This window comes from Dasypus novemcinctus, chromosome 3 (genome assembly GCF_030445035.2).
Source record: "Dasypus novemcinctus isolate mDasNov1 chromosome 3, mDasNov1.1.hap2, whole genome shotgun sequence".
Lineage (NCBI taxonomy): Eukaryota > Metazoa > Chordata > Mammalia > Cingulata > Dasypodidae > Dasypus > Dasypus novemcinctus.
This window is the reverse complement of record NC_080675.1, coordinates 3,808,569-3,836,388: the sequence shown is the minus strand read 5'-3', so window position 1 is coordinate 3,836,388 and position 27,820 is coordinate 3,808,569. Positions and strand designations below refer to the sequence as shown.

Here is a 27,820-nt window from a genome sequence, read left to right as displayed (position 1 = left end):
CACGAGGAGCGCCGAGGCCTTTACCTGCTGCCTCCACAGGAGCCCCCGGGCGGGCCCCATCTTGGGACCCCTTCCAGCCCCCGCACAGCTGCTGCCACCCCCCACCACGCAGATGGGTGGGGGCAGCCCCTGGGCCCTGCGGCGCTCATCCCGGCTCTACTGCACGAGAGCTGCACCTTCACTGCCCCCAGGCCATGGCGAGAGTCAAGGTGGACTGCTGGCCCCGGACCCACTTGTCCTCTGAAGTCAGAGCAGCTCTCCTGCCGCCACCCCCACCCCCTGCACCTGCCCGAGGGGCGGCTCCGTCACCCTGGGAGAGTAGGGCCACTGCCAGCTCAGGATGGCCCGGGAGCTGCTGACCCGCCCCGTGAGGTCGAATGAGCGACAACCCGGCTGACTGGACTTTTATTGGCCTTTGGGAACAGTGTCTTGGGGACACATGGAGGTCACCAGGCTCGAAGGAACGCGGGACCACGCGGCAGCTGGGGAGGGAGAGGCCCAGCGGCATCAGCGCCTCAGGCCTCGCTGCAGCCAGGCCGCTCCCCAGAGAAAGCTCAGCGGGCTGCCCCAGCCTCGTGGCAGAGGACCCCGCCCTGGAAGTTCTGGGCAGTACCAGAGGCCAGACGGCTGCCTGGCACGTCTTGTCCTGAGGGGTGTGCGTGAAGACTGGAGATCCTCACGTACTCGTAAGTAAACGTAAGCAAGAGAGACAGCGGGTACCCAGGCCCGTTTCCCAAGCCCTGTAAAAAGGCCCCCGGGCTCCCCACAGCCCTCAGCACCCCTTCTCCCCGGAAGGAATCGGCTTACCTCGGCTCAGGCCGCGTGCTGCTTCTTTCTCTTATTTTTTTCGGGCTCTGCAAGTAAAAGTTCCAGTTTCCTCTTGAGCAGGGACAGCTTGGGCACCCTGTCTCTCTCGGTGCCAAGTCTGGGTGGCCGCCGCGAAGCCTTGGCCCTGCCCCGCCAGTGTCTGCTGGGGTCAGGGGCCTCGGCGGGAGGGAGCCAGGGGCCAGCTGCCCGGGACCCCCGTTCCTCCTGGCTCCTTCTCGCGTCTTCCAGCCCCTGGGGGCACCTCGGGGTCCGGCCTCCCACCTCAGGGCCACTGTCCTGGGCAAGCGGCCAGGCCTCGCTGACTGGCAGCATGTCCACGTCGCTGGCCTCTAGGCCTGGGGGGGCCCAGCTGGCAACTTGCACGAGGAGGCCCGGGATTTTGGACGAGGGCGAGTCTTGTAGATGAACTCCTTCCGGACTCGTCCATGTCAGGGTAGAGGAAATCCCGTTAGGGTTCACGTTGCTCAGAGCACCATCAAGGAAGCTGTGGCTGGAATGGGTAAGCCTGTCGTCCAACTCACCATCATAAGGATCTAAAAACTGACAGCAGAAGATGCTTCTCAGCAGGTTAGCCTAGCAGTGGAGGCGAGGATACCACTTCCTAAGTGCTCAAATACTTCCATCCCTGATGTTGGCAATAAGCCCCCAAATGCACAAGATCAGCACCCGCTGGCACCCACAAAGCCTGGGGGACCCGCCATGCGGGGAGCTTAGCCTGGGTGTAACCCAGAAGCCCTGGCCTCTTTTGAGGAGCCAGCTCTGCCGTTTCCTCCTGGCGTCTCTTCCAGAGGGCAGGGCGCCATCTTCCTGGTGAAGGGACATCGAGGACGGCGCCAAACTGATTCCCGCTCCCTCCCCCTTCCCCCCCCAGCCCCCTGCCCAGGGTGCAAAGGTCCACCTCCCTGATGGCCGCTTGGGCCGGGCCGGTGACCCAAGAGTGAAGCGGAGAGAAGTGTTTTAAGTCTAAATGTCCTTCGTCCTGCACGTGACCTAGACCGGCGTGGGAGGTGAGGGAATGTGGCTGGGGCGCAGCCCCCAAGAAGGGAAAGCACAGCGCCTGCCACCCGTGTCGACGCCGGCTGAAGGGGGCTGCTTGGGGCCGCTGGATGTCTAGTGACAACCCAGCCCCACTGCGCTCTGCCTTCCACACTCAACTTCCTCCTCGTTCCTCTCCCTCTCCTACCTTCCTATGTTCTTCGTCGACTGAGTGGCTGTAGCAGCAAAACTCTCCTTGGAAGTTCTAACTCCCTGTGGCACATTGGGATAGCTGGCTCGTCCATGTTATTTCTGGAGCTTACTAATGGGCAAGCTACACTTCTACAACTTCCAGTGCTCTCCTGGAGCCTCATGCCAAGAGGTGCTCCCGTGAGGACCAACTGCTGGTAACAGACATCTGTCGGCACGCGCAGTGTGTTCCCCTGGTTGAGCCCTGAGCTTCAGTCCCACAGGCAGAAAGGCCCCAGGAGGCCGGGCCAGCACAGCACCAAAACAGCTCTGCAGGGAAACCTCCCGAGGCAGCTCCCCTCATCTCAAGACAGCTGTTTGTTATTTTTTTAAAGAGGTAACAATAAACAGCCTCATCTGTCAACAGCTCACCTTATTTCTAATGCAGAAACGGTCGGAGGCGTCTGGACGCACAGCACCCTGACCCAGCGCAGTGGTCTGTCCGGGGCTCGAGTCCCCGCGCCCAGGCTGGTGTGTGGGTGTTGGGGGACGGGGCCTGGTGGGAGAGACACAAACCAAGAGATGCCGAGCAGGGATGTTCACCCACCAGGTTTAGCTGAAAATGATTTAACACGGCACAAGCTGCCTTCCAGCCCGGTGCGGCCTCTTATGAGGCCGTGAGAGCAGATATCAGCAGCTGCCGAGCTGATTCTGAGGTTGAGCGTCTGCAAACCCAGGGCCCTGTCAATCTTCAGGCCAACTACTTTGAGTTGATTTTTTTTTAATTGGAAGGAAAAACAATCAACTTGTGTATCAAAATGAGATTTTTTGAAAACTAGTAAGATGCAGGAGAGAACTAACATAGCAAGTGTGGTGGCTTGGAGTTACCCGAGAAAAACACGCTCTTAAGTTAGTTTGTCCCTGTAGGTGGGAGCCCACTGTGAGTGGGAGCTTTGGGTGAGATTCCTTCCGCAAAGGTGTCGCCCAGCTGGTTGGGCTGGGGCTTAATCCTATCAGTAGAGTTGTAGAGGGGAGGAACACAGGGGAAGCCAGGGGGGAGCCGGTAGGGGAGGGAGGAGCCACGAGAGGCCTCCACGTGCATTGCCACATCACAGAGCAGCAAGGACGAGGAAGGCCGGCAGCCAGCCCCAGCACCACCGTCCAGTGGGAGAGAGCATCGCCTTGATGACGCTTTAGTTCTAGCCTCAAAACCGTGAGCCAGGGCACTCCTATTGTGTGAGCCAACTCTGCATGTGTGGCATGTATGACTGCATTTTCTCTTCCAACGCTTCTAGTTGCAGAACGTTCCATTTCTAAATAGTGAAAAGGCAAGCCTGGGAAATGACTGCTGACTCAAGACAACAGTAAGTCTTATTCCACAGATGCTTGCTCTCTTGTCCCAAAACCTATAAGAATACCTGTTCTGTTCATTACGTCGTATCACTAGATCTCCCACACAGTTGCTGTAAATACGTAACTGCTCCCTACTGAGAAACACGGTGAAGCGTCTCAGCCGAGCACTGCACTCTTTAACGTCCTGCTGCCCCTCGCAAGCCTTCCCCATCCGCACATGGACGTGTTATAAAAGACCCCTCGTTTGCGATGCAAGCTGACGACAGAGCTCGGGACCGTCGTCTCTCCTCCCACTGCCGAGGACCCCACGTAAGCCCCTAATAAAGGGCGTTTACTAGCTAAGCTGCACCTGCTGAGTCGTCCTTTGGCCTGACGTAGCCCTCGCAGTTCAGCGGGAAGCTGTCGTTTTATACAGCCCCTCGCTATGCTCGGAGCAGCGTGGGATTTTCTTTAGTGACAAGGAAACTACAACAGCAGGCGTGAGATAGCTAGCCTTAGAGGGGCCTGCTTGCCAGGCGGGCTGCCGGCTGGAGTCGGGGAACTCAGGGCTCAGGAGGGTCCCACCATCCCGGAGCTGGTAAGGGGCCCCTGGGCCGAAATTGTAGAGACAGTGGCAGATGCTGAACCCCTGCTTTCCTCCTGGAACCTGGGATTTTGGGAAGTGCCAGGCAGGGGTTGCCTGTGCGACCAGCCCCCAGTAAAGACCTGGGCACTGAGGAGTGTCCCAGGTGGACAGCACTTGCCGCAGCCCGTGCAGCGGGACGCTGAAGGGATCCACCACGTCCTGCACGACGCCCCGGGGAGACCCCCGGAGCTCGCCTGACCTCCTCTGGCCTTCACCCACAGCGTTCTCCCTTGGCTGATTTTGTTCTGTATCCTTTTGCTGAAACAAATGTCCACATGCTGAGCCCTGCTAGCGAATCATCAGACCCGGGGATGGCCTTGAGGACCCCAACACAACCCCCATGTCCTAGTAAAGATTAGCGTCTGGCCAGCATCTCTAGGGGCTGAACATCCCAAAGAAAGTTACCGTCTCCTCTCCACCATCACCTGAAGACCAGTGTTCCCATAGCCACAAAAGAGACTGATTCCGAACGGGGAGAAAGGCCTCGGCCAGCTTAGGAGGCCTTTGGCTCCCTGCTCCGCCCCACTCACCACTGATGGGGAGAATCGGAGGGAGAAGAACGAGCACAGGCGCCCGTCCAGGTGCTGTGACCACCAAAAAGCCACAAGATGACCACAGGACCCGGGAAAGGGAAGGCACCGCCAGGCGCCGTGTCCTGCATCTTAGCCCCAGGGCTGCAGGTGGAACCCCAGAAATGCCACACGCCCAGGGGGTCTCCTGGCACTCGAGGAGCTACAGACCTGCTCGAGGTGCGGCCGAGGTGGGAGGCCTGACACGTGCACCGGGGGCAGCTCACCTTGTTCCTTTTCCACCGCAGAGGCGGACCCTGGGCACACGGACTCCAGGCTGGGCGAAGAGCAGGTGCAGGGCGAGCCCAAGGCAGAGCACCCGGGGCCCCACCCAGCTCTAAGTTTCCTTCCCTACCTGGCCTGGGGACAGTTCCCAACCCCAGCGGGACCTTCTGTCCTGGCTGCCCCAAGCGAGCCCGCTCTCCAGCCCGACCTGCCCATGGGACAGTCATCTGCAAACACTGACCACATGCCTGAGAAGTGCCCATTTCCCTGGACAAGAAATGCACTGAGAGCAGGAGCCACATGGCAGCTGGGCACCCGCGGGCAGGAGTCTGGATTGGAGAGGCAGGTCCCGGCCTCACGCCCTTGGCTGAGACTTGCCAGACTCAGCCGGAACCTTCCAGGCTGATGTCCCGGCCACCAAGCCCAGCTCCTCTGGTCGGCCACCCAGGGGCCAGGAAGCATCAGGAGGCCACGGGAGCCCCAATGGCCACTTGCTTTGAAAGTGTGTCCCATAACCACAAGGAAAGGCCACATGACGCCCTGGAGCTGGGCGCTCACGGGCCCTGGGGCGCTGCCGGTGCCCCCCAGGCCAGGACATACCTCTCTCCAGATGCTTTCGGCAAAGTCCGTGCGAACCCTCCTAGGATTGGCCTGGAAAGAGGCGAGTGGGAGGTGGCACTCAAGGCACCGGCTCTGCCCTGCTTGGGCACAGGGAGGGTGGCTGGCAGGCGGGGAGGGCCAGGAACAGACTGCTGGGACCCCAGGCAGAGGCGGCGCCCCAGGGGGTTTGGGCAGAGGGACTAGGAGGCAACGGGGCCCCTGCAAAGGGGAAGCGCCCGGGAAGAGGCTCCAACGACCAGCTGGATCCCCCCAACCCCCGCTCGCCTGCTCAGGGCACAGAGCCAGAGGCTCGTGGAACTTGGGAGCCGGAAGATACCAGACCATGACCCCAAAGCCTTCCTTGACAGATGCAGAAGCTGGGACCCAGAGAGGGTCCCTCAGAAGAACCACGTCCAGGGCCAGATATTCTAGAACCTTCCCCCTGAGCCCCGGCAGGCTGGACCAGGGACTGCTTTGTTTTCACTCAAGCAAAAGCAGGATGTTTAAAGCCCTGGAATTTGACCGGCTCCAGCTTTTGCCAGAGGAGACCAGTCCTGCAAGGTGGCAGCAAGGACCCCGGGATTGAGGTCGCCTTCTAGGCTCGGGTGCGCCCACCGGCCCCGGCCACCCGCCTGCCCCCACCCCAGGCCCCCAGCCCCAGCAGGAGAGGAGGGAGGTGGGGAGCCAGAGGCACCTTGAGGCGGTGGAGCCCGCGCCTGTGTCTTCTCTGGAAGCCCGCCCTGGCTGCGCCGAAGGCCGCGCGGATGCACGTCAGGCGGCCGTGCCTCAGGCCAGCCATGGTCAGAGAGCGGCTGAGGGTCGTGCTGCACTGAAAAAACACCAGGTACTGGGGACGGGGCACAGGGCTGCGGGGTGCGAGGGGCTGGGGAGAGGGCAAGCCTGAACTATAGAAAGCCTTAGTTAAAAGACAGCCCCTGGCAGCTGGTGAGTGCAGCCACGAACCAGCGCCTCTGTGGGGGGATAGTGACCACAAATCAGCGCCTCCATGGGGGGGGACAGCGGCCACGGATCAGCGCCTGCGGGGAGGGACAGCGGCCACGGATCAGTGCCTCCAGGGAGGGACAGCGGCCACGGATCAGCGCCTCCGTGGGGGGGACAGCGGCCACAGACCAGCGCCTCCGTGGGGGGGACAGAGGCCACGGACCAGCGCCTCCGCGGGGGGGACAGCGGCCACGGACCAGCGCCTCCGCGGGGGGGACAGCAGCCACGGACCAGCGCCTCCGCGGGGGGGACAGCAGCCACGGACCAGCGCCTCCGCGGGGGGACAGAGGCCACGGACCAGCGCCTCCGCGGGGGGACAGCGGCCACGGACCAGCGCCTCCGTGGGGGGACAGCGGCCACAAATCAGCGCCTCCGTGGGGGGGACAGCAGCTATGGACCAGCGCTTCCGTGGGGGGGACAGCAGCTATGGACCAGCACCTCCGTGGGGGGGACAGCCCTTTTGCACAGGGCCCCTGGTCTTCCATAGAGCAGTTTCTTACTAGGTAATTTCTCATGCAAGTTCTTTGAAGAAAGTGATTTCTCATGAGGCAGGTTCACTGGTAAACGTCGTGCAAATTCATTGGCAAAGTCGGACCCGAGTGGAGGGGAGCCCAGAGGCTGCTGCCCCCCCCCTTATTTCTAAGCAGATGAAGAAATCCAAGCCCCAAGTGGGGCCTTGCCCAGGGTCACAAGCTCAGAGCTTGTCCTAAGAAATCTGAGGTGGTTAAAAACAAAACCAAAAACCCAGGGGAGCGGATGTGGCTCAGGTGGTTGAGCACCTGCTTCCCATGCACAAGGTCCTGGGTTCAAAGTCTGGTGCCTTCTAAAAAATAAAAAATACACCCAGGATAGAGCAAAGCGAGAATGCATTAATAAAAAATTCCTGAGAATAAGGCATTACAAACCTTGGCGTTTCATGCCACTTGCTTTCTTCATGAATCCTTATGGGCAGGGCCCCGCTAAATCCTGTCGGAAAGAGAATCGAGTCTAAGCCTGTGCAGTGCAGCCTGCTTGTAGCGGGTAAACCTGGTGAAGCCCCGAAGGCCGGCTCCGAGCCCTGTAAACCAAAGGTTCAGAGCAGACCTGACGTGTGGTAAAGGCAAGAAGTGCGCCCCGTAAAAAAGAAATCGTGATACTTTTCTGTTTGGGCATGAGCTGGAGCCCAGGTTTTATTCCATCGGATGTTGCGGCCGTGGAGGTCCTGGAGCCCACCCAGGGCACCTCAGTCCTCACATTGGCTCCTTCGGCTCCTCCGGGCTGGGGCGGCTTCTCAGACCCTCCTGGTGTGATGACCTTGAAGGTTTGAGGTCAGGTGTTTTGTCGGACGTCTATAGGAATTCGGTTTTCCTCGTGATGCGGTGGCATTGTGGGTTGGGGGGAAGACCGCGGAGGTAAAGCAGCATCCTGGTGGCGTCCCTTCAAGGGTGCGCCCCATCTGCATGACATCGCTGTCGACGCTGGCCTCGGTCGCCTGCCTCAGGGAGTGTCTGTCAATTTCTCCCTGGAAAATGACTCAGTTTCCCCCTTTCCAAAGGATTGTGGGGGGAGCCACGCTCCACCTCGAGGTGGGTGGAGGAGCTATGGAAATTATTCGAGTTCCACATGCAACATTAGCCTCTTCTCCCCCGTTTATTTCTTTGTTTATTCAATTGTTCATCTCTAGCAGTGTGGACTCAGTGGTATCCTGTGGGTGAAAATCTGATGCTCCCTTATTTTATTGCTCAGCCTGTTCGAGCTTTAGCCGCAGGGAGCTCGCTCACCTGGCACTGCTGTGCTCGGGCATACTTAAACCTACTTAGTGTTCTTCTCCAAAGGAACGTGTCTTTTGGGTTACCTTAGTTCTTGCTCCAGGCTGAACTTAGATAAAAGTACCAAAAAAGTGAAATTACGGCCAGTGGAGAAACCCAAGCACCCCTTTTCTCCTCTCCTCCAAGCACATGCGGTCAGCCGACCCCACATTTTTTAGACCAGCTGCCTAACACCATTCAGTGGGCTTTTTATGTACTTTTTCCCCTAGTCACTGGGAACACACCCACACATAGATATAATCTGGTCAAAGAAAAACAAATGTTTGGAAAAATGAACTTCCTTCCATTAACTGGATAGGTTTACCCTATTTATTATGATCTCTCGTCCTTTAGTTAAACATCCCATGATAGTCAGAAAGGGCAAGGTTATGATGCACTAGCATCCTAGTCCTGGGTAGAAGTCAAACCTCAGAGGCTTAGCTCTGATTCAGAGTCACTGAAGGGGCCCCGAGGACAAGGTGTCCCCATCGCGTACGTTAGCACCCAACGACGACTTCCCGAGGCAGCAGGGGAGGACCAGGCAGAAAGAGCTGACACCCACTTTTAAGGCTCCCTGGCTAGTCCTAACAGCACAGAAGGCTGGGAAACATCCAGGCGCTTACGGAGCATCGGGGAACACCACTGGCCCTGGAAGACGCACTGAGAGAATTATTCAAAGTGAGGCCAAGCGCTGGCGCCTGGTGGGCTGCTCTCCAGGAACCCACGCGCCCTTCTCCAAGCTGCAAGCCTGAGCAGACCCAGTCCTTTTGTCGGCCAACATTTGTAAAGGATGTTCTTCCTTTAATTAAGTTATCAATTAACAATACTTTGCCAACCAACTCTGGGTGCAAAATAGATGCTTCTACGGAATCACTGGGCACAGAGGCCATGACTGTCTAGTAGGAGGGACGCTCCCAGCACGAGGGCAGCTGGACGACGTCCACCGTCTGGGTTTCGGCCCTACACCGAGTGGGGTTCATTCCCAGCCCCGCCCCTTCTTCACAGGTGCAACTGCAAAGGGGGCTGGAGAGGGCTCCCCACTTCCAAGGGCGTCTCGCCCCCTGGACTCCCGGTGGGCGACAACGTGCACCTGGGGGAGACGAGCCCAGGCAGGCGCTGTGACTCCCCCTGGCGCCCGGGTCTGGGTGGGTTCGGGCTACGACCTTGACTGAGTGTGACCCTGTCTGGTGACCTATGGGACAGCCTGGGCCACAGCACACGGAGGCCCAGGGCAGCCCAGTCCTGCACTCTGACCGCATGGCTGGGGGCAGCTTCGGGGTCCCGGGCCCCAGCTCAGTGGCCAGACACAGATGGAGTCGAGGGAGCCGCAGCGGGATGCCCCTCGGGCCGGGGGAGCAGGTCGTCGGGAACTGACAGGTCACGCGCTGTCCCGAGGACGCGCTCGGCACTGCCGTCAAGTGAGAGGCCGGCAGGGAGCTCAGCCCCTGGGCGTGGGGGGCTCTCTCCACCAAGAAACAGGTCGCGCCTTATGCCAACCCCTGTGAGGGGCTGGGAGGCTGGGCACCCCACAGGGCAGGCGTGGACGTCTCCGTGCCGGGGATGGAGAGCCCAGCGCTCAGTCCTCGGTGGACCCCGCGCCAGCTCCCTGCCTTAGAGGGCGCTCGCCCACGTGCTCGGGCCACTTGCGCCAGCCAGGGCCCTTCCTGGCATCCTGGAGACACGACAGGGAGACGTGACGTGATGAGAGAAACAGGAGAGAGGCTTCCAGAGAAACAGGGAGAGCTGCCCGAAAACGGTGACCAAAGGGGGCAGCGTCAAGGGGTAGAGACGCAGAAAAAGACAAAAATCCAGAGAGCGCCACTGACAGAGGGCAAAGGAGAAAGGCGCAGGGACGGGAAACTAGCAGGAAGGGGAGAGCCTGCGCCCTCCCGACCCCACACTTCCGTGTCAGGTGAACAAATAAATCCGAGTTGGGTTTCAATCATTTGGAGCCAAAAACAGGATTCCCGTTGCTGGTTATACTTCCTCAAAAAGGAAACGGTGGCCTTGATCGACGAGGTGGGCCGGGACAAGTCTGGTTCTCTGTGGCACCGGGGGTTGCCGGATCTGCCCCTGCCACACTGTGCCGCCCCCCGCGCCAACTCGCCCCCAGGAAGCGGGGCCAGGGCCTCCGAGGGCCGCTACGCCGGACGTTGAGCCGCGGGACCTCGAGCCAGACGCGGTGACGGAGCCTCCAGCCTCCCTTCAAGGCGCGACCCCCCCCCCCGGGCGCGGACTGGCGAGTCACCTCGAAAGACGTCACCTCTGTCTGCAGCAGGCTCCTGCCTCTGCCTCACGAGCCTCGGGCGCAGGCAGCGCTCGGGGAGGACGGGGCTGTGGTCAGCCCCGCGGCCTGCGTGGCTCCTCGGGCGCCAGGGCTGTGAAAAGGCCCTGGGGTGCGAGGACGAGCGCAGGCAGCGGCTCCAGGCCCCAGCAGGGAGCGGGCGCCAGGGGCCCCGGGGGCGAGGGGGCGGGCCTGGCTCAGAGCCCCTGTCTCGGGGGTCTCGGTTCACTGAAAGGGGCCGGGAGCAGCATTCCAGGAGCAGCTTGGCCGTGGGAATGTGTCGGGCTGGGAACGTCCCGCACGGCATCACCAGGGACGCCACCCCCGGCTGCGGCCGTCCTGGCCCCGGCCACGCGGCGAGGCACACGCAGCGCCTGCTCTCGCCCGGGCCCCATGGCTCCGTCCGTGGCCCCTCTGAGGCCCGGCTCCTTCTCCCCATCCCTGCGGCTCTTGCTGTGGTCCCTGCTCCCAGTCCTCCGTTGACAGAGGATTCCAGCCGAGGACCAAGACCCACCCTGGGCCACGCCTCGCCGGAGCGCCCAACCAAAGTGTCACCGGATTGTGTCGAGGCTCTCGACCCCGCTGCAGAAATGCATTTCAAGAGCCCGCCAGGGTAGTTAGGCCAGTAATTTATTAAGGTAGGGAGGGAAGAGAAATGGGAGAAAATAACAGAGCAGGGGTCCCAGGAAGGGGCTGAAAAGGGATAGCGTGGGCTGGTTTACAGGCTACGATTCCCCATTACAGGTTGTAAATCCCCAGGTTTACTTGCGTGGCCACATGGCAGAGGAAAAAAGGCGAGAGCAGGGCGCAGAGGGCAGGACAGGGGTCCGCAGGCGAGAGCACAGGAGAGAGAGCCGGGGCCTGTGCCTGCCTTTTGTAACTGCTGATTATCCCACCCCTTTGCTAACAGCAGGGGAGGAGGTCACCGTTCTGATTGCTTATTTCCCCCATCAATCTCCCGGGAGGGCTCAACGATAAAGTCCTTGGGGAATATCCAGGGCTTCTCCTGGCTTCTGGAGAAAGTCTCCTGAGTGGCAGAATCTTGGGGGGTTCCTCCAGCAGCCATCTTGGGGGTATCGATGTCCACGTGGGCTTCTTGCAGGTTCCAGAGCCGTCTCTTGACTCCCTATCTTACTAGCCGGCTTCAAAAGGGTCCTAGGAATGGGTGAGCTCCAAGAACTTGACCTCTCCTGGGGTCCACAGAAAGCTTCGCAGTGTCACGGGGGCTGGCAGGGGCTGCAGGAGGCGGGGGACGACCCCTGCGAGGCTCTGGGGGGCCCAGCCCCGCTCCTAGGAGGGGTGGCCGGCTCCGCCTTCTCCTCCTGGTCATCCCGGAGACACTGGGCCCTGGGCTGGCCCCAGTTGAACAGTGCCCAGCAGGCCAGGGTGCTCCCTGCTCCAGACGTCCCTCTGCCCACTTGGATCGCGGCACCAGCCGCCCCCTGGGACGCCGCCCCCTCCCACAGCCCCGTGGACACGCGAGGACCCCCGGCCTGGGGACGGAACTGCCTGCCAGCCGGCCACACTCCCACCTTGGGGCCAAAGCCTGGGAGAGCCGCCTCCTGGCCCGGGGCACGCTCGGCCCATCAGGGACCCTCAGGCCGCGGTCCAGCGCCCCATCCAGGCGAACAGGGGGAGGAGCGGCAGCCCCCAGCACCGCAGAGAAGAAACCTGGGGGCCATGCTGGGCGGGGCGGGGTGTCGGGTCGCCGGGCAGGGGCCCGCTGCCCCCACGTGGCTCAGGGACGGGCCTGCCACGGACCTCGGGGAGGAAAGTGGACCGTCCAGGGGCATTGCGGTGCGTGTCCCCCAAGTCAGGGCCTGCAGCAGGCAGCCCCTGGGGCGCCTCGGGCTTCGGGCCCTAGCACGGCCGTGCCTCCCCTGGGGCTCACCGACTTCCAGGCTGACCCGCTTCTGCCAGGGGATTAAACCGTCTTGTGCATGCTCCCCCTGCAGCAGTGTGATATGGTTATGAATTCCAGAAACAGATATTGGATTATGTTTGTGATCTGGTCTGTACCTGGGGGTGATTGGGTTATGATTAGGGCTTTGGTGGGGCCACGTCATTAGGGCATTGAGTCCCTGCCCCTTGGTGGGTGGAGACTCACAGATAAAACACATGGCAAAGGACAGAGCCGATGGCATTTGATGTTGGAGTTTGGTGCAGAAGCCTTAAGCTGGAGTCCAGGAAGTCAGCACACAGAGGAAAGAGAGGCAAGCCCCAGGAAGAGAAGAACCTTGAACCCAGAGGAAAACAAGCCCCAGGAACGTAGGAACCCAGGAAGCCTGAGCTCTCGCAGACGTTGATAGACTTTGGTGGGGAAGTAACTTGTGCTTTATGGCCTGGAATCTGTAAGCTCCTACCCCAAATAAATAGCCTTTATAAAAACCAACTGATTTCTGGTATTGTGCATCAGCACCCCTTGGGCTAATACACCCCCCAGCCCTATAGACTTTTTAGTTAAAATGTATTCCACACAAATGGCTAAAATGAACTACTATGACAAACATGACATATAATAAACCTAAGGCCCCCACCCGAGGCCCCGGGGCGCCCCTGCACACAGCTCCTTCCTAAGTGCTCGGCCACAGGCCTGAGGGAGCGCGGGAGCCGCTGCGCACAGCCCGGCAGCGCTCGGGGAACGGAGACTCCGAGGGGTCAAGCAGGAGACCTGACCTCAGGGGCGCCCCACCCAAGCACCCTGCGCTGCCCCCAGCCTCGAGGGGCGGGCTGCGCTGGCCCTGAGCTGCTCCGTGTGGAACCACCGGCTTTGCCTGCAGCGGGGAGGTGACACCTGCTCAGGGCTCAGGGCGGTTTTTTGCTTTTAAAAGTTTTTTTATTGTTATTAGAGGAATTGTAGGTTTACAGAAAAATCATGCAGAAAATACCAAATGGCCACAGTCCCGCCCTAGTATTAGCACCATGCCTTAGTGAGGTCTGTTTGTTACACGGATGAAAGATTAGTGCCTATTTGTGCTATTAACTGTCATCTCTGGTTTGCGTTGGGGCTCACTGTGACATATTCCTGTGGGCTTTTAAAGATTTTTATTCTCATAACATTTATATGACCTGAACTTCCCCTTCTAGCCACATTCGAATATATAATCCAGTGTGTTAATTACGTTCACGACGTTGTGCTGCTGTCACCGCCGACCGTTACCAAGACTTCCGCGTCACCCCATGCCTGAGCTCCCCTGCCCACCCCAACCCCGGCCCCTGGAGCCCTGGAGTCCAGTTTCTCACCGTATGAATTTGCTTCTTTAAGTGAGATTGGGGACGCGGCTGTGGCTCAGGCAGTTGGGCTCCCGCCTACCATACGGGAGGCCCTGGGTTCGCGTCCCGGGGCCTCCTGGTGAGGGCAGGCTCACCCTGACGGCCCGCGTCCCCCAGAGAGCTGTCAGCCGGGACCTGCGGAGAGCTGGCACAGCGAGATGACGCAACCAAGGGAGACAAGCAGAAGAACGTGCAGCGAATGGACACAGAGCAGACAGCACAAAAACAAGCCGCAAGGGAGGGCAACTAAACAAACAAATAAAAACTCTTAAAAAAAAAAAGTGAGATCGCACAATCTTTGTCCCCTAGTGCTATGTGAAGCCCAGTAGGAGCTCAACAGGTGGACACGTGTGAAAGCATCAGCCTTACTCTACAACTGGGGAAACTGAGGCAGAGGCACAAAGCTGAGGCCAGGCTCTAACGGGCACCTTGTGGCTGGTTCTGCACCCCTCAGTCCCCAGGGAGCTCGGTCCTCAGGGGTTTCTGGGGCTCCCCTGGCTCTGGCACCTTCCCTGAGACCCCCAGGGCTTCCCTGGCCAAGGCAAGTGTCCTCGGTGGTGACATTAAAAAGCCTTGTCATGCTGATTTGCTGCAGAGCTCTTTGAGAGCAAGGCTACTACCTTTGGAGTCGCCCTGTTACCCAAACTTCAGCCATTCTTCCTGGCCACTCCTTCTGGACCTTTCTTCCTAGTCCAAGGTCAAAGCAAGTCTTGTGGGCGGCTGCAGCCCCTTCCCTCTCTCCTCCACTCCAGGAAGTTGGCTTTCTGCCCCCAAAACCTCGCCTGCCGCTGGGGCAGTGAATTTGCCCTCCAAGTGACAACTGCAGGGTTCACCTTCTCCTTGGTGACTGCCTGGTGACCCCACCCCCTGCAGGCCCACTGCTGCCTCGCTGCCTCGCCCCGCACCCCTCCCGCCTGCCTTCCCATCGCCCTCCAGCATTCCAGCTGAGCTCGCCAGGCCCGGGTCCCGGTTACCACTCACAGTGAGTGTTCCAGGCTTGAAAAGGCCCTGGAGGGGCCTGGAAGCCTGCTCTGTTCCGGGGGCTCTGAGCACGGGTGGAGGGGGTGGAAGAAATAGGCTGGGAGATCACGCACGATTCTCTCTGCTGCGCGGGCCGCGATGTCATCACAAGAGGCTTCAAAGCCTCCCCCTCTGTGCCACCAAATCTCCACCTTCAACAAGTCCTCCAAGCTAAACCCTAAGCCCCGGCGGGGTGTGGGACCCAGCCCCTGAGCAGCAGGTGTCCACTCGCAGCTGCCCCGCGGCCCCACCGCCAGCTCCCCGCTGGTGACCCTGCTCCCTGACCCCGGCCCCGGGGGAGAAGGGGCCCACAAGGTGGGGGGGACGCACCCCAACCACCCCACCCCGTCCTCTCTTGTTGCTCCGGCTGAAAAGACTGACGCAACCTCAAGGCCACTTTCTTCCAAACCAGCTCATCAGCAAGCCTTTGACGCCCGCTGGTAAGGCAGGGATCAAGAGACGGCTCTGGAACCTGCAAGCAGCCCCCGTGGACACCGATAGCCCCAGGATGGCTGCTGGGGAACCCCCCAAGATTCTGCCACTCAGGAGAAGACTTCCTGCAGAATCCAGGAGAGGCCCCGGATATTCCCCAGGACTTTATCATTGGCCCTCCTGGGGGATCGATGGGAAAAAAAAGCAATCAGAACCGTAAACAGGGAAGCGGACTTGGCCCAGGAGTTAGGACGTCCGCCTACCACATGGGAGGTCCGCGGTTCAAACCCCGCGCCTCCTGGACCCGTGTGGAGCTGGCCCATGCGCAGCGCTGATGCGCGCAAGGAGTGCCCTGGCACGCAGGGGTGTCCCCCGCGTAGGGGAGCCCCACGCGCAAGGAGTGCACCCCGTAAGGAGAGCCACCCAGCGCAAAAGACAGTGCAGCCTGCCCAGGAATGGCGCCGCCCACACTTCCCGTGCCGCTGACGACAACAGAAGCGGACAAAGAAACAAGACGCAGCAAATAGACACAGAGAACAGACAACCGGGGTGGGGGGGAGGGGAGAGAAATAAATAAATAAATAAATCTTTTTTTTAAAAAAAGGCAGGCGCAGGGCCCGGCTCTCTCTCACCTGCACCCCTGTCCTGCCCTCTGGCACCGCTCTCACTGCTTTTCCTCCGCCACGTGGCCACGCAAGTAAACGTGGGGGTTCCTAGTGTATGATGGGAAACTGCAGTCTGTAAACCAGCCCTCTGCCACTCTTCAGCCCCTTCCTCTCTCCCTGGGACCCCCAATCTGTTACTTTCTCCCGTTCCTCGTCCCTCCCGGCCTGAATAAATTCCTGGCCTAACTCCCCCACACGCTCTTGAAATTCGTTTCTGCGGCAGGGCCAAGAACCTCAACACAATCCAGCATCGCCTTGCTCGGCTCCCTCCAAGAATTCTCTAGAACTTAGCCCGCCTTGGCCTCAGCCTGGAGGACCTCAGGTCCACTCGAAAGGACAAATATCCCACGAGCTCAACTTGCAGATTCCCTGGCGGATGCTGAACGCGGGGCCCCTGGGAACGGCGGCCGCGCCAAACGGGGACAGAGGATGTCGGGTGAGGGACTGGGTACTCGAAAGGGGCCAAAGGGGGGGATTTTGTCATATTTGACCACAGAAACATTGTAAAAAAACAAAACAGAAGCGCCGCCTCCCCCCGAGCCCCCAGGGGCGCACACAGCCCTCGCAGCCCCCCCCCCCCTCAGGCTTGGCCCGGACCTCCCCCCAGGTCTTCCCTTGAGGGTCCGTCGCCCCCCAGGAAAACTGCCCGGGGACCCTCAGCTCCCGTGCCACCCCCCACTCCACGTCCTGCCTCGGTTGCCATAAGGCCTCCACGGATGGGATCTTGCTTTGTTCCCCCCCCGTAGCCCCAAAGCACACAGTCGGTGCCTGATAAATGTCCCTTCCAGAGACATTTGTGCCCATTCCACAGAGACTCCTCACCCAACACGTCCCAGACCAAAATCATTTAACCCGCAAAAACATGCCCGTCTTGGGGCCCCACCGTCCCCCGCGACCCCCCAGTGGAAACCACGAAGCTCCTCTGCAGCAGGAGGGCTGGAGCCAGGGGTCCTGCAGCCACACAGCCTGGCCCCCCGGCCGCCGGCCTCTTCCGGCCTCAGTTTCCTCATCCGTACAACGGGGCAATGGGCGAGAAGCCATGAAGAGGCCCTCCGCTGCCGCGCGCACACGCCGTCCCTCGTGTGCTGGCCTGTCACTCCGTGGCTACTCCAAGATGACCGTCCACCCCCCACAAAATCCCACCCGGGGAACCGCGGGGCTCGGGGGGCGCCGCCGCTGAAACCCCCCAAACCTCAGCACTAGAGAGATGGAGACGAGCACCGCGACGGCGCCTGCCTGCCGCCCGAGGTCGGAGGGGCTCGTCCCAGGTGCGTCGCGTGGAGGTCCCCAAAAGGCAAGCTCAGGTCCTGGCCCACCCTGGATTTAGGGCGGACGCCGCGTGGTCCAGCGAGTGGTGCCCTGCTGAGAGGCAGGGAGAGCGCCGTGGCCGCGGAGCCCGGGGGAGGCGCAGGGGCGGGCCTGCCCCCACGGACGCCAGGACCGGCCCCCACGGACGCCAGGACCGCCCCCACGGACGCCAGGACCGGCCCCCACGGACGCCAGGACCGTCCCCACGGACGCCAGGACCGCCCCCCACGGACGCCAGGACCGGCCCCCACGGACGCCAGGACCGTCCCCACGGACGCCAGGACCGTCCCCACGGACGCCAGGACCGCCCCCCACGGACGCCAGGACCGGCCCCCATGGACGCCAGGACCGCCCCCCACGGACGCCAGGACCGCCCCCACGGACGCCAGGACCGTCCCCACGGACGCCAGGACCGCCCCCCACGGACGCCAGGACCGGCCCCCACGGACGCCAGGACCGTCCCCACGGACGCCAGGACCGTCCCCACGGACGCCAGGACCGCCCCCCACCGACGCCAGGACCGGCCCCCACGGACGCCAGGACCGGCCCCCACGGACGCCAGGACTGCCCAGCCCCGACGGGGCTGCCTGAAGCGAAGCAGGCCTCTTCTCCTGGGCGCTGGAGGGAGGATGGGGGCCCTGGGGACACCCCGACTGCGCGCTTCTGGCCTCCCGACTGCGTGAGAATCCCCTTCTGTTGTTTTCAGGCCCCTGTTGGTGGGACTTCGCGGTGGCAGCTCCAGGCAGCTAGACCCTGTGTCAGCTCTAGAAAAAACGCCGCCATTTTAACGAAGTTCTCTTCTTTCCATCCGGGCTTTAGAAGAGGACGCGCAGACTGTGGCCCCGCTGACTGGTCAAGGAGGGCAGGGACGTCGGTCTGGTCGGGGCGAGGGTCGTGTACCAACAGTTAAGCACCTACGACAGGCGGCAGGACAGGAAACCAGCGTGAACTCATCTGGGGTTGTCAGAGTTTGTCGTTTAAAGTGACATGGGACATGGTTTCCAAGCAGTGGGGAAATACCAGGACTGGCAGGGACAAGCTGGAAAGGGAAGGAGAGATTGGGGCAGACCCGAGGTAACATGCTCCATTCGAAGTGTAGAAGGCCTGAGGACAGCCTGCAAACGTACAAAAATACAAGTGGACTTTTAAAATCACTCCCAGGGCCCTGCCCCCTTCGGGGCCTCAGGGGTCGGTCCACTCACAGAAGCTTTGAACAACCAGCAAGAACTGACAGAAACAGCTGGAAGCTCCAGAAAAGTTAAAGGACTGCAGTAGCAGGGGGAGCGCCAGACTCCAGGAAAAGGCGTCCTCGAAGCGGAAGCGGGGGGACCTGTGGGCCCCCGGCCAGCCCCCACCCCCACCCCAGGCCAGCCCTGCCCTACCCTGGCCAGCCCCTCCCCCGCCCCCAGCCAGTCCCCACCCCCACCAGCCCCCTCCCCCACCTGGCCAGCCCCTGCCCCCACCCTGGCCAGCCCCTCCCCCGCCCCACCCCGCGCACACAAGGGAGCGGGTACAGTGGCCTGAGGGACCGCGTGGAGGCGAGAAGGTGGGCCACAGGCTCCAACAGCCACGTGGACATTCACGTGGCTGGCAGGGCACAGACTGCGGGCTGTGAGGACACAAAGTCCAGGGTCGGAGGCCCTGAGGAAGCAGGGACATTGAATCCGTATAAGCAGGGGGATTCCTAGGGCCTCCGTCACGCCAAAGACGAGACCCGGGTGCAGACAGGACCAGGCGGCCCCTGCGCCTCGGCCCTGAGCTGTTCTCTAAACACATGGATGGATAAGCTGCTAAGGAGAGCACTGGCAGGTCGTCCGCAAAGACTAAGAAAGGGCTTTTACTTTTCTCTTTCTGTTGTTGTGGTTAGCTCCCAGAATCCAAAGAAAGCTATCATAACATTAGCTGGAAATAAGTTTAAGGAACAGACACCCCAGAGTCAAAATTCCAGTGATAATACATTAAAATATCAAAATGTCCAGGTTTCAACAAAAACTTACAAGACATACAAAGAAAAAGGAAGTGATGGCCCAGCAAAGGAGGAGATTAAAGCATTAGAAAGCATCAGTGGAGGCTCCAACCTGGGATGTTCAAGACAAAGACTTTTAAAAAATAGTCCTATGGGAAGCAGATGTGGCTCAACAAGTTGGGCACCTGCCTACCACAAGGGAGGTCCCAGGTTTGAGTCCTGGTGTCTCCTAAAAGAAAACAAGCAGATGCCGCTCCCACTGCAAAGAAGCAGATGCCACAAGCCAGCAGGCGCTGCAGCCCACGGGGAGTGGACGTGCCACAGGCCAGTGGGCACTCACCTCTCGTGTGGGAGGTCCCAGGTTCGGTTCCCAGTGCCTCCTGAAGGCGGCAAGCAAACAGTGAGCAAACAGATGAGAGACCACCTGGGGGAGGGGATAAATAAAGAAAATTAAAAAAAAAAAAGATTCTCATTATGCTCAAAGAGCTAAAGGAAAACAAGAACAAAAAAAAATAACCCAAAGGAAATCAGGAAAATGACAGACTGAACACAAAGAGTATCAATAGAGATGGAAATTATGGAAAGGAACCAAACAGAGCTGAAGACCACAGTGACAGAAATGAAAAATTCCCTAGAGGGGTTCAACGGCAGACTGGAGCTGTCACAAGAACAGTGAACTTGAGTCATTCAGTACGAAAAGCAGAAAGAAGGAAGAATGAGGAAAAGTGAACGGAGCAGGGCGAACCTGTGGGACCATCAAGCGTTGACTCATGGTAGGAATCCCAAAAGGAGAAAGAGAGCGAGGGGCAGAGAGAATATTCACAGGAAGCAATGGTGGAAAACGTCCCCAGTTTAATGAAAGACGAGAATGTACATATCCAAGACGTTCAGTGAATTCCAAAAAGGATAACCCAAGTAGACCCACACCAGGTTATCATCCAACTCTTGAATGCCAAAAAGAGAGAGAGAATTCTGAAAGCCACCAGAGAGAAGCCACGTGTCATGTGCCAGGAAGCCTCAGCAGGGTTAAATGATTTCTCCTGGGAGCCATGGAGGCAAGAAGGTGGGAAGATGTTTTAAGAGCTGAAAGCAAAACATTGCCAACCAAGAATTCTTTATCTGGCAAAACTATCTTTCAAATTGGGAGAAGCGGGAGATGGTGAGCAGATGCAGCTCAGTGGCTGAGCCCCTGCTTCCCATGTCCAAGGTCCTGGGTTCAATCCCCAGAACCTCCTAAAAAAAGTGGGGGGTGGAGAGGATAAGACATTCCCAGAGAAAGCAAGCTGAGGGAGCTCACCACCACCAGACCAGGACAAGGACAGTGGGCCAGATCCGCAGGAGGACATCAAGAGCTCCAGGGAGGGCAAGGGCACGAGGAAACATGAATTTCGGTTTGTAACTCCCCTTTTTACTCCCTAAGGATCCAAAAGGCAAATGCATAAAATGTAATGAGAAATCAGTAGTTTGGGATTCAATGTACAGATGTGTAATTTGTGACAAGGAGTACAAAAAGGGTGCAGGGCAATAGTGCGTATCACTGGAGTTGAGCTGGTATCATGGCAAATGAGGCTATACAGATTTAGGATAGTAAAATAAAGCCCCATGGACCTACGAAGAAAAGAGCAGAGAGTATACAAGTTCATAGAGATAGAAAGTAGAGTACAGTTTGCCAGGGCCTGGTGAAAGGGAGAATGAGGAGTTACTACATACATATAAGGAGAAGCGGATGTAACTCAAGCATTGGGTACCCACCTACCACATGGGAGGTCCTGTGTTCAGTTCCTGGTGCCTCCTAAAAAAGCCAAGCAAGATAGCGAGCTGACACTATGGACTGGTGCAGTGAGCTGATGTAACAAGATGATGCAACGAGGTGATACAATGAGGAGATACAATGAGGAAACACAATGAGAGACACAACAAGCAGGGAGTGGAGGTGGCTCAAGTGATTGTGCACCTCCCTCCCACATGGGAGGTTCTGGGTTTGGTTCCCAGTGCCTCCTAAAAAGAAAGTGAGCAGACACAGAGAGCAGACAATGAACAGACACAGAGAGAAGACAGCGAGTGCAAGCAACGAGGTGGGGGAGAAATAAATAAATCTTAAAAAAAAACAACACATAAAGGGTGTGGCGTTTGTTTGGGGAGATGGAGACATTCCGGTACTGGGAGGTGTGAGTTCCCCACAACATCGAGAACGTGGTTAATCCTACCGAGTGCCTGCTTGGGCGGGGTGGAAATGCAGAGCTTATGTTGTATGTTTCCACAATTAGAAGAAGAAAGAGCAGCTAAAGAGACAATGACAGCTAAATGGAACACATCATCCTGGATGGGGTCTAGCAGGGGAGGAGAAAAGGCTCAAAGGGACATTACTGAGGCGTATAGAAAAACTGGACGAAATGCCCAATTTCTATTTCTATACCAGAAGTAAGCTTGAGGCCACGTTAAACCTCCTGAGCTTGACGCGGCCCTGAAGGTGGTCCCACCAGTGAACGTCCTCGTTCTCAGGAAACGCACGTGCAGGGCTCAGTGCCCAAGAGCAGGACGTGTTCAGCCTGCACTCAGGTGTTCAAGAAATGGACAGACAGACTGACAGATCGATAGACGGACAGATGGAATGATATGGGGAATATGGCAAAATGTTAGACTTGGTGGGTCTGGGGTCTGGGGGTGGGTGGGAAGGGCTGTGTGGAATTCTCTGTATGGGGTTTGTCTTATTTTGTAACTTCCCTGTAAATTTGAGAGTATTTCAAAATAAAAAGTTTTTTGGAAAAAAATGGGCGAAAGGGGAAGCGGTTTTAGTTCAGTGGTTGAGCACCTGCTTCCTACGTATGAGGTCTCAGATTCAACCCCTGGTGCCTCCTAAGAAAATGCGGTGGGGAGAAGGAAACCAATCCCAGGGCCCCCCAAAAACAAGAGTCATTTTTACAGATGGGTTGCACCAGTGAGGTGTTAAGAAATCGCAACCTATACCTGAGGTTTCAAACTGAGAACGTTAGTAACAGCAGACGTCCCAGCGCCGAGCCGGCCCGCTGCCCCTCGCCCCTCCCGACTCACAGCCCCTCAGCTCTGGCCCAGCAGGAAACCACCGGCGGGGGGCGGGGGGGGCGGAGGGGGCCAAGGCGCATTTGTCACCAGCTGTGATGTTTGTTACAAGGTGAACACTCGGCAAATTTTCTAAGGAAACTTAAAAATCTACCTTGAGGAGAGACGGCTGTGGCTCAAGCAGCTGGGCTCCCGCCTGCCATAGGGGAGGCCCTGGGCTCGCGTCCCGGGGCCTCCTGGTGAAGGCAGGGTCGCCCGCACGCCGCGGAGAGCCGCCAGGCCACAAGCTCCGTAGAGAGCCGACTCAGCAAGGTGACGCAACAAAAAGGGAGACAGGCAACAACGCAGAAGAGCGCGCAGCAAATGGACACAGAAAGCAGACAGCAAGCAAAAAGCCACAAAGGGGGAGGAGAATAAAAAAAAATCTGCCTTGAAAATAAAATGTTTCAATGTGTCAGTTAAAACACTGACTCACCGGGAGGGTAAATGTCTGCCCACGAGGACGAGGACGGAAAAGGAAAACGATAAGGAGGCAGGAGGTTCCCGAGTCTCTGCCCCAGAGACGGGGGAGGGGCGGAGCTCTGCCCCGAGACCCCGCAGACCTCCCTGCCTGTCCCCTCCGGAGGCCACCCCCTGCCGCTCGAGCCCCTCTGGGTTTGTACCCAGAGCCCACCTGTGCGGCTCCTACCTGGAGCAGGAGCACCCGAGGAGCAGGGGCTGATCAGGACAGAGAAGAAAGGGACCAGGTGTGACAAGTCCCACAAACAAGGGGGACCGAGGCCTGGGCAAAAGAAGTTGGATGTGGAGCCACCTCGCTGCCACCTGCCATACAAAGAGCCACGAGAAAATTGTCCAGCACCCGCCAGCCCACCCAGGAAGAGACAGGGCTGGGTGGGAGGGTCAGAGCTCCAGCACGCAGAACCAGAGCCCTCCACGTGGGCCCCGGGCTCGGAGTTAGCGCTTGGCTTGATATGGCATTTTTGTTTTTAAAGGGGAAAAAAATATCAATTAAGTTAGCCCTTACTATTCAACAATTAATCAATAGTTCTAGCTCAGGAATAGTCGGGCGTTTCTTACAGCAAAATCTGTCCTGAAAGAGTTCCCAACTCCTCTTCCCAATAGAGGTTCCAAAGGGGTGGAAATGGGGAAGCGGACTTGGCCCAGTGGTTAGGGCGTCCGTCTACCACATGGGAGGTCCACGGTTCAAACCCCGGGCCTCCTTGACCCGTGTGGAGCTGGCCCATGCGCAGTGCTGATGCGCGCAAGGAGTGCCGTGCCACGCAGGGGTGTCCCCCGCGTAGGGGAGCCCCACGTGCAAGAAGTGCACCCCGTAAGGAGAGCCGCCCAGCGTGAAAGAAAGTGCAGCCTGCCCAGGAATGGCGCCGCCCACACTTCCCGTGCCGCTGATGACAACAGAAGCGGACAAAGAAATAAGACGCAGCAAATAGACACAGAGAACAGACAACCAGGGGAGGGGGGGAATTAAATAAATAAATCTTTAAAAACAACAACAACAACAAAGGGGTGGACATGCAGGTCGGGTGGTCCCTGCGGGATTAAAACGACGCCCTGGGGAAGCGGATGTGGCTCAAGCAGTTGGGCTCCCACCTACCATATAGGAGGTCCCGGATTCAATGCCCAGGGCCTCCTGGTGAGGGCGAGCTGGCCCACATGGAGAATTGGCCCATGCCGAGTGCTGGACCACGCAGGACCACCACCCTGCGCGGGAGTGCCGGCCCATGCGGGAAAGCCGCCCCGCGCAGGAGCGCCGGCCGACGCAGAAAGCTAGTGCTGCAAGGTGACACAACAAGAGACACAGAGGAGGAAAACAAGAAGTAGCGAAACAGGGAGCTGAGGTGCGCAAGAGAATGAGCGCCTCTCTCCCGCTCCTTAAGGTCCCAGGATCGGTTCCCGGAACCACCTAATGAGAAGACAGGCAGACCCAGAAGAACACACAGCGAATGGACACAGAGCAGACAAAGGAAGGAGGGGGAAGAAATAAATCAATCTTTAAAAAGTGCCCAGGACGCTGCATCTCTTGGTTAAGTGCGACCTGGTCAAGCTTTGACCCTGAACCCCTTTCTGGGACCAGCTCCCGGCAGAGCAGGAAGAGTCCTGGCCCCGTGTTCCTGGACACACAACGAGGGACACCACTGGGGGTGGGCGCCTTTGAGGGACAGACTCGCCCCGGGCCTGCGGCCACGTGGGGCCTAAAGACGTGGCGCCGAGCGGCGGGGCCAGACACGCGGGGCCTGTCTTTAAGACTCCACCGCCGTGAATGCCCAGGCGAGGCCACGCCACGGGCTGACGTGGCCAGGGCGCGGGACACGGGGCGCGGCCGCTGCAGGGGGCAGGCGGCTGTTCTCACCTGGGTGTGCTGGCGGGCGCGTGACGCTGCGGACGCCGCGGATGCCACTGAGTTGTACACGTTGACGCGGGTGAAACGGTGGGTTTTCTGTATGTGAATTTTACCCCAATTGATCACACAAGAATGGATCACGACAAAGTCGGACGTTCCCCCCCCCTTGTGTGGTGGCGCCCGCCAGGGCCGAGCTGGCTCTGTGTGCGCAAATCGCAGGTTTGGATTTTTTGCCTTTTCTCTTTTTTTTAAGACCAGGTTAATCTGGAGGACTGACCCCTCCATTCCGAGCTGTAGCGTTTTGACTGGACCATCCTTTAGACAATTATCCTGGTATAATAGATTAAAAGAGGACAGTGGCCCTTCCCCCTCCCCATTTTGCAATTTCCTGTCCTTTGGGTTACCTGAAAAAAAGGTCGAAACCCGGAACTCAGGTCCAAGACGACAGTGACCAAGTTTTAAAGGGACAAAAACAAGTGGCCCCTGACGCGCCTCTTTGCTTGGAGGGTGCTCGGGCCCGGGGCCCCCGAGCTGACCTCTTCAGAGCCCGTGGGGCCCTGGAGCTCAACAACCAGCACTAGACCAGCCCCCAGGCCGGGAGGCCGGGGCTCCAAGTGCCCCGGGGCAGGGAGGATTTTATTCCTTCTTTAAATCCCTTTGTTCTAGAGGGAACCACTTCAGGTTAAAAGTGTATTTTACACCTTATTTTTGAAAAGCACCGCAGCTCTGCACGCGGTTGCGGAGCCACCCCAGGTTGCGGGAGCCGGGGCTGAAGCTCCAGGAGGGTTTGAAGGGCGGGGGTGGGGCAGGAGGCCCGGCAGTTCCCAAGAGGCGCCCCCTGCGCCCCCGCCCCGCCCGGAAGCCCTCTGGGGCCACCTGCTCGCTCTTCACGCCGGGGTCTCGCCAGACGAGCAAAAAGAAAAAGGGGGCGTCAGAGGCAGACGCCCCGCCCTCCCGGGGGCGCGGCCTCGCTCCACGGGACAGGGCTCCCCTGGGCCGTCCCTGGGCAGGTGGGCCTCAGCCCCCCGCGCACGGGGCCTCCCCCTTCCCGCCGCCCGCGGCCCACGCGGCTGTGCCGAGCGCCCTGCGGGGACAGCGGGAGGCCGAGGCGGCAGGTGGCGGCCCCTCCCGCCGCGGGGCACCTGGCCGGCGCACCTGCGCGCACCTGCGCGCACCTGCGGCTCGCTCCTCCGCGCCGCCCCACCCCGAGCGGGAGCCGGGAGCAAAGACAGCAGCCCCCGTTCAGCCGGGTGCACCCGAGGACCCGCCTGGGAAGGGTGACGACAGAGAGGGCTCAGGTTCATCTGGCCCGGGGGTCGCGCTCGTTCAAAACCGCTGACGTCCGGCTTCAGCCTCCGCGGGCGCCGGGAAGGGCGACCCCCAGCCTTACCTTCTGGCTGGGATGTCCATTCTGTTTCCAGAGTGATCATCACTGGGTGGGGAGCCAGCCGGCCTCCTGCGGTCCAGCCTGTGATGGCATAGGCGTCGCCATGGCGACCGGGGGAGCCGCCCCAGAGCGCACGTGCACGTGGGGCCAGGGCGCAGGGCTGGGGGCCAGGGCGCAGGGCTGGGGGCCAGGGCGCACGTGCACGTGGGGCCAGGACGCACGTGCACGTGGGGCCAGGGCGCAGGGCTGGGGCCAGGGCGCACGTGCACGTGGGGCCAGGGCGCAGGGCTGGGGGCCAGGGCGCAGGGCTGGGGGACCCCTGCTGCGCCAGCCTCTCCCTCACCCCCGCCGGCCTCTCCGCGCCCTCTGCTCGGCCCCATGGCCCCCGTTGTCCCTGCAAGGCTCCTGGCGGCCAGAGAGCCCTTTTTAAGGACGTCGAGCTTTGGGGGTTGCCCAGGACCCGGGGGTGATGCCGCCCTGGAACGCGCGGGCCGCGAGGCTTCAGCAGCCCCTTTATCTGGCTTACCTGGGCGCTGCCCACGCCCCTGGCCACCTCCAGGTGATCCAATCCCGGAGGCACGGAGCCCCTCCTGCCCATGGCAGCTCTGCTCTCTGCAGGAACTGCCCCCCACCCCACCCTTAGCGCTCTCTTAATCTTTGGGGTGCAGTCAGACACTTCCTCCTTGACCTCCCACGTCTTGGTGAGGATGTGGCTGCTCAGGGTCCCCACCACAGAACAGGACACCCCCCTCCAAAAGAAACTGCCTGCGGACGCCTGCGCTGCCTGCTCAGCTGTCCTATGCTGAGAGGAGGGCTCGGAATCCTAAACTCCCAGCGCAGGAGCTGCTCAAATACACCTCTTTTTTTTTCCCCTGAGTCCCAGGACTCTAACCCAGGACCTCGTACATGGGAGGCAGGTGCTCAGCCAATGAACTACACCCACTCCCCTCAAAAATGCCTCGTGAACAAATGATGAAAGGAATTGGCTAACGGAATCTGATACTTTGAAATGAATAATTTAGTTGATCACTCCTTTTTCAGTAATTTCAGAAACCCAGAAGTGTGAGTGCTCCAACTTTGCTCTTCTTCAAGATAGCTTTGGGTCTCTGGGCCCTTTGCATTTCCAAGGGAATTTTGGGATCAGCTTGTCAATTTCTGAAAAAAAAAAAAAGCCAGCTGGGATTTTGTTGAATCTGTAGATTACTTTGGGGAGTATTGCCATCATAATATATTTTAAAATTTTTGCTATGGCAACATATACACGACGGAGCACTGGTCATTTTAACCCTTTCAAGAAGATGGTTCAGGGCCACCCTAACATTTCTAAGTGTTCTGATCCATGAACTTGGTGCCCTGCATTAGTGAGGGCTCCTTTACATTCTTTCAAGGTTTTGCAGTTTTCAGTGTGCAAGTCTCGCACTTCTTTTAAGTTGGTTTCAAAATATTTTGTCCTTTTTGGTGCTATTGCACCTAAAATTGTTTTAATTTCCTCTTCAGATTGTTCATTGTTAGTGTATAGCAACACAGTAGATTTTGCTCTTGTATGCTGCACCCTTGCTGATCTTGTTAGTTCTTTCCAACACTTTTTTAGTGGATTCCCTGGGATTTTCTGGAGACAAGGTCATTTCACTGTAAATGTAGTTTTCCTTCTTCCTTTCCCATCAGAATGGCGTGTGTTTCCTTTTCCGGCCTGACTGCCCTGCTAGAACCTCCAGTGGAATGCCGACTCCAGGCAGGAGAGGTGACTCCTGGTCAAGCGCTCGCTTTTAAGCGCTTGTATTCAATCGTTGTGCCAAGTGCCCTGAGTATGTCTGAGCTGCAGAGATATGCTAAGGAAAAGACGACGTGTTTACAGATGAAATCTGGACCTGCTGCAGCATGCCGTGGGGGCAGGGGCAGAGGCTGAGGGGGCGAAGGGCCACGACGGCGGTGAC

At 59.1% G+C, this 27,820-nt stretch overlaps 1 protein-coding gene across 3 annotated transcripts; it reads right to left on the bottom strand.

The window, feature by feature from the left end:
• Positions 1-392: 392 nt before the first annotated feature.
• On the bottom strand, positions 393-25,977 carry LOC101443321 (uncharacterized). 3 transcript variants are annotated; one of them, XM_058291549.1, is made up of 6 exons: positions 25,890-25,977; positions 7,272-7,332; positions 6,059-6,193; positions 5,365-5,415; positions 808-1,368; positions 393-482 (listed from the first exon to the last, which is right to left on the bottom strand). In XM_058291549.1, exons 3-5 carry the CDS (start codon positions 6,161-6,163, stop codon positions 814-816), a joined length of 711 nt encoding a protein of 236 aa, XP_058147532.1. In that variant the 5' UTR covers positions 6,164-6,193; positions 7,272-7,332; positions 25,890-25,977; the 3' UTR covers positions 393-482; positions 808-813. The 3 variants fall into 3 exon arrangements, with proteins under 3 accessions (XP_058147532.1, XP_058147512.1, XP_058147520.1); XM_058291529.1 differs by having other exon boundaries at positions 6,059-6,188; positions 25,890-25,971; XM_058291537.2 differs by lacking the exon at positions 25,890-25,977 and adding an exon at positions 19,442-19,527.
• Positions 25,978-27,820: the final 1,843 nt, after the last annotated feature.

Coding starts and splice junctions, on each gene's coding strand:
- LOC101443321 (XM_058291529.1), bottom strand. CDS start 25,929: ATGATCACTCTGGAAACAGAATGGACATCCCAGCCAGAAG. Junction 6,189..7,271: donor AAGTGGCATGAAACGCCAAG/GTTTGTAATGCC, acceptor TTTTCAGTGCAG/CACGACCCTCAGCCGCTCTC. Junction 1,369..5,364: donor CCGAAAGCATCTGGAGAGAG/GTATGTCCTGGC, acceptor TTCTGCTGTCAG/TTTTTAGATCCTTATGATGG.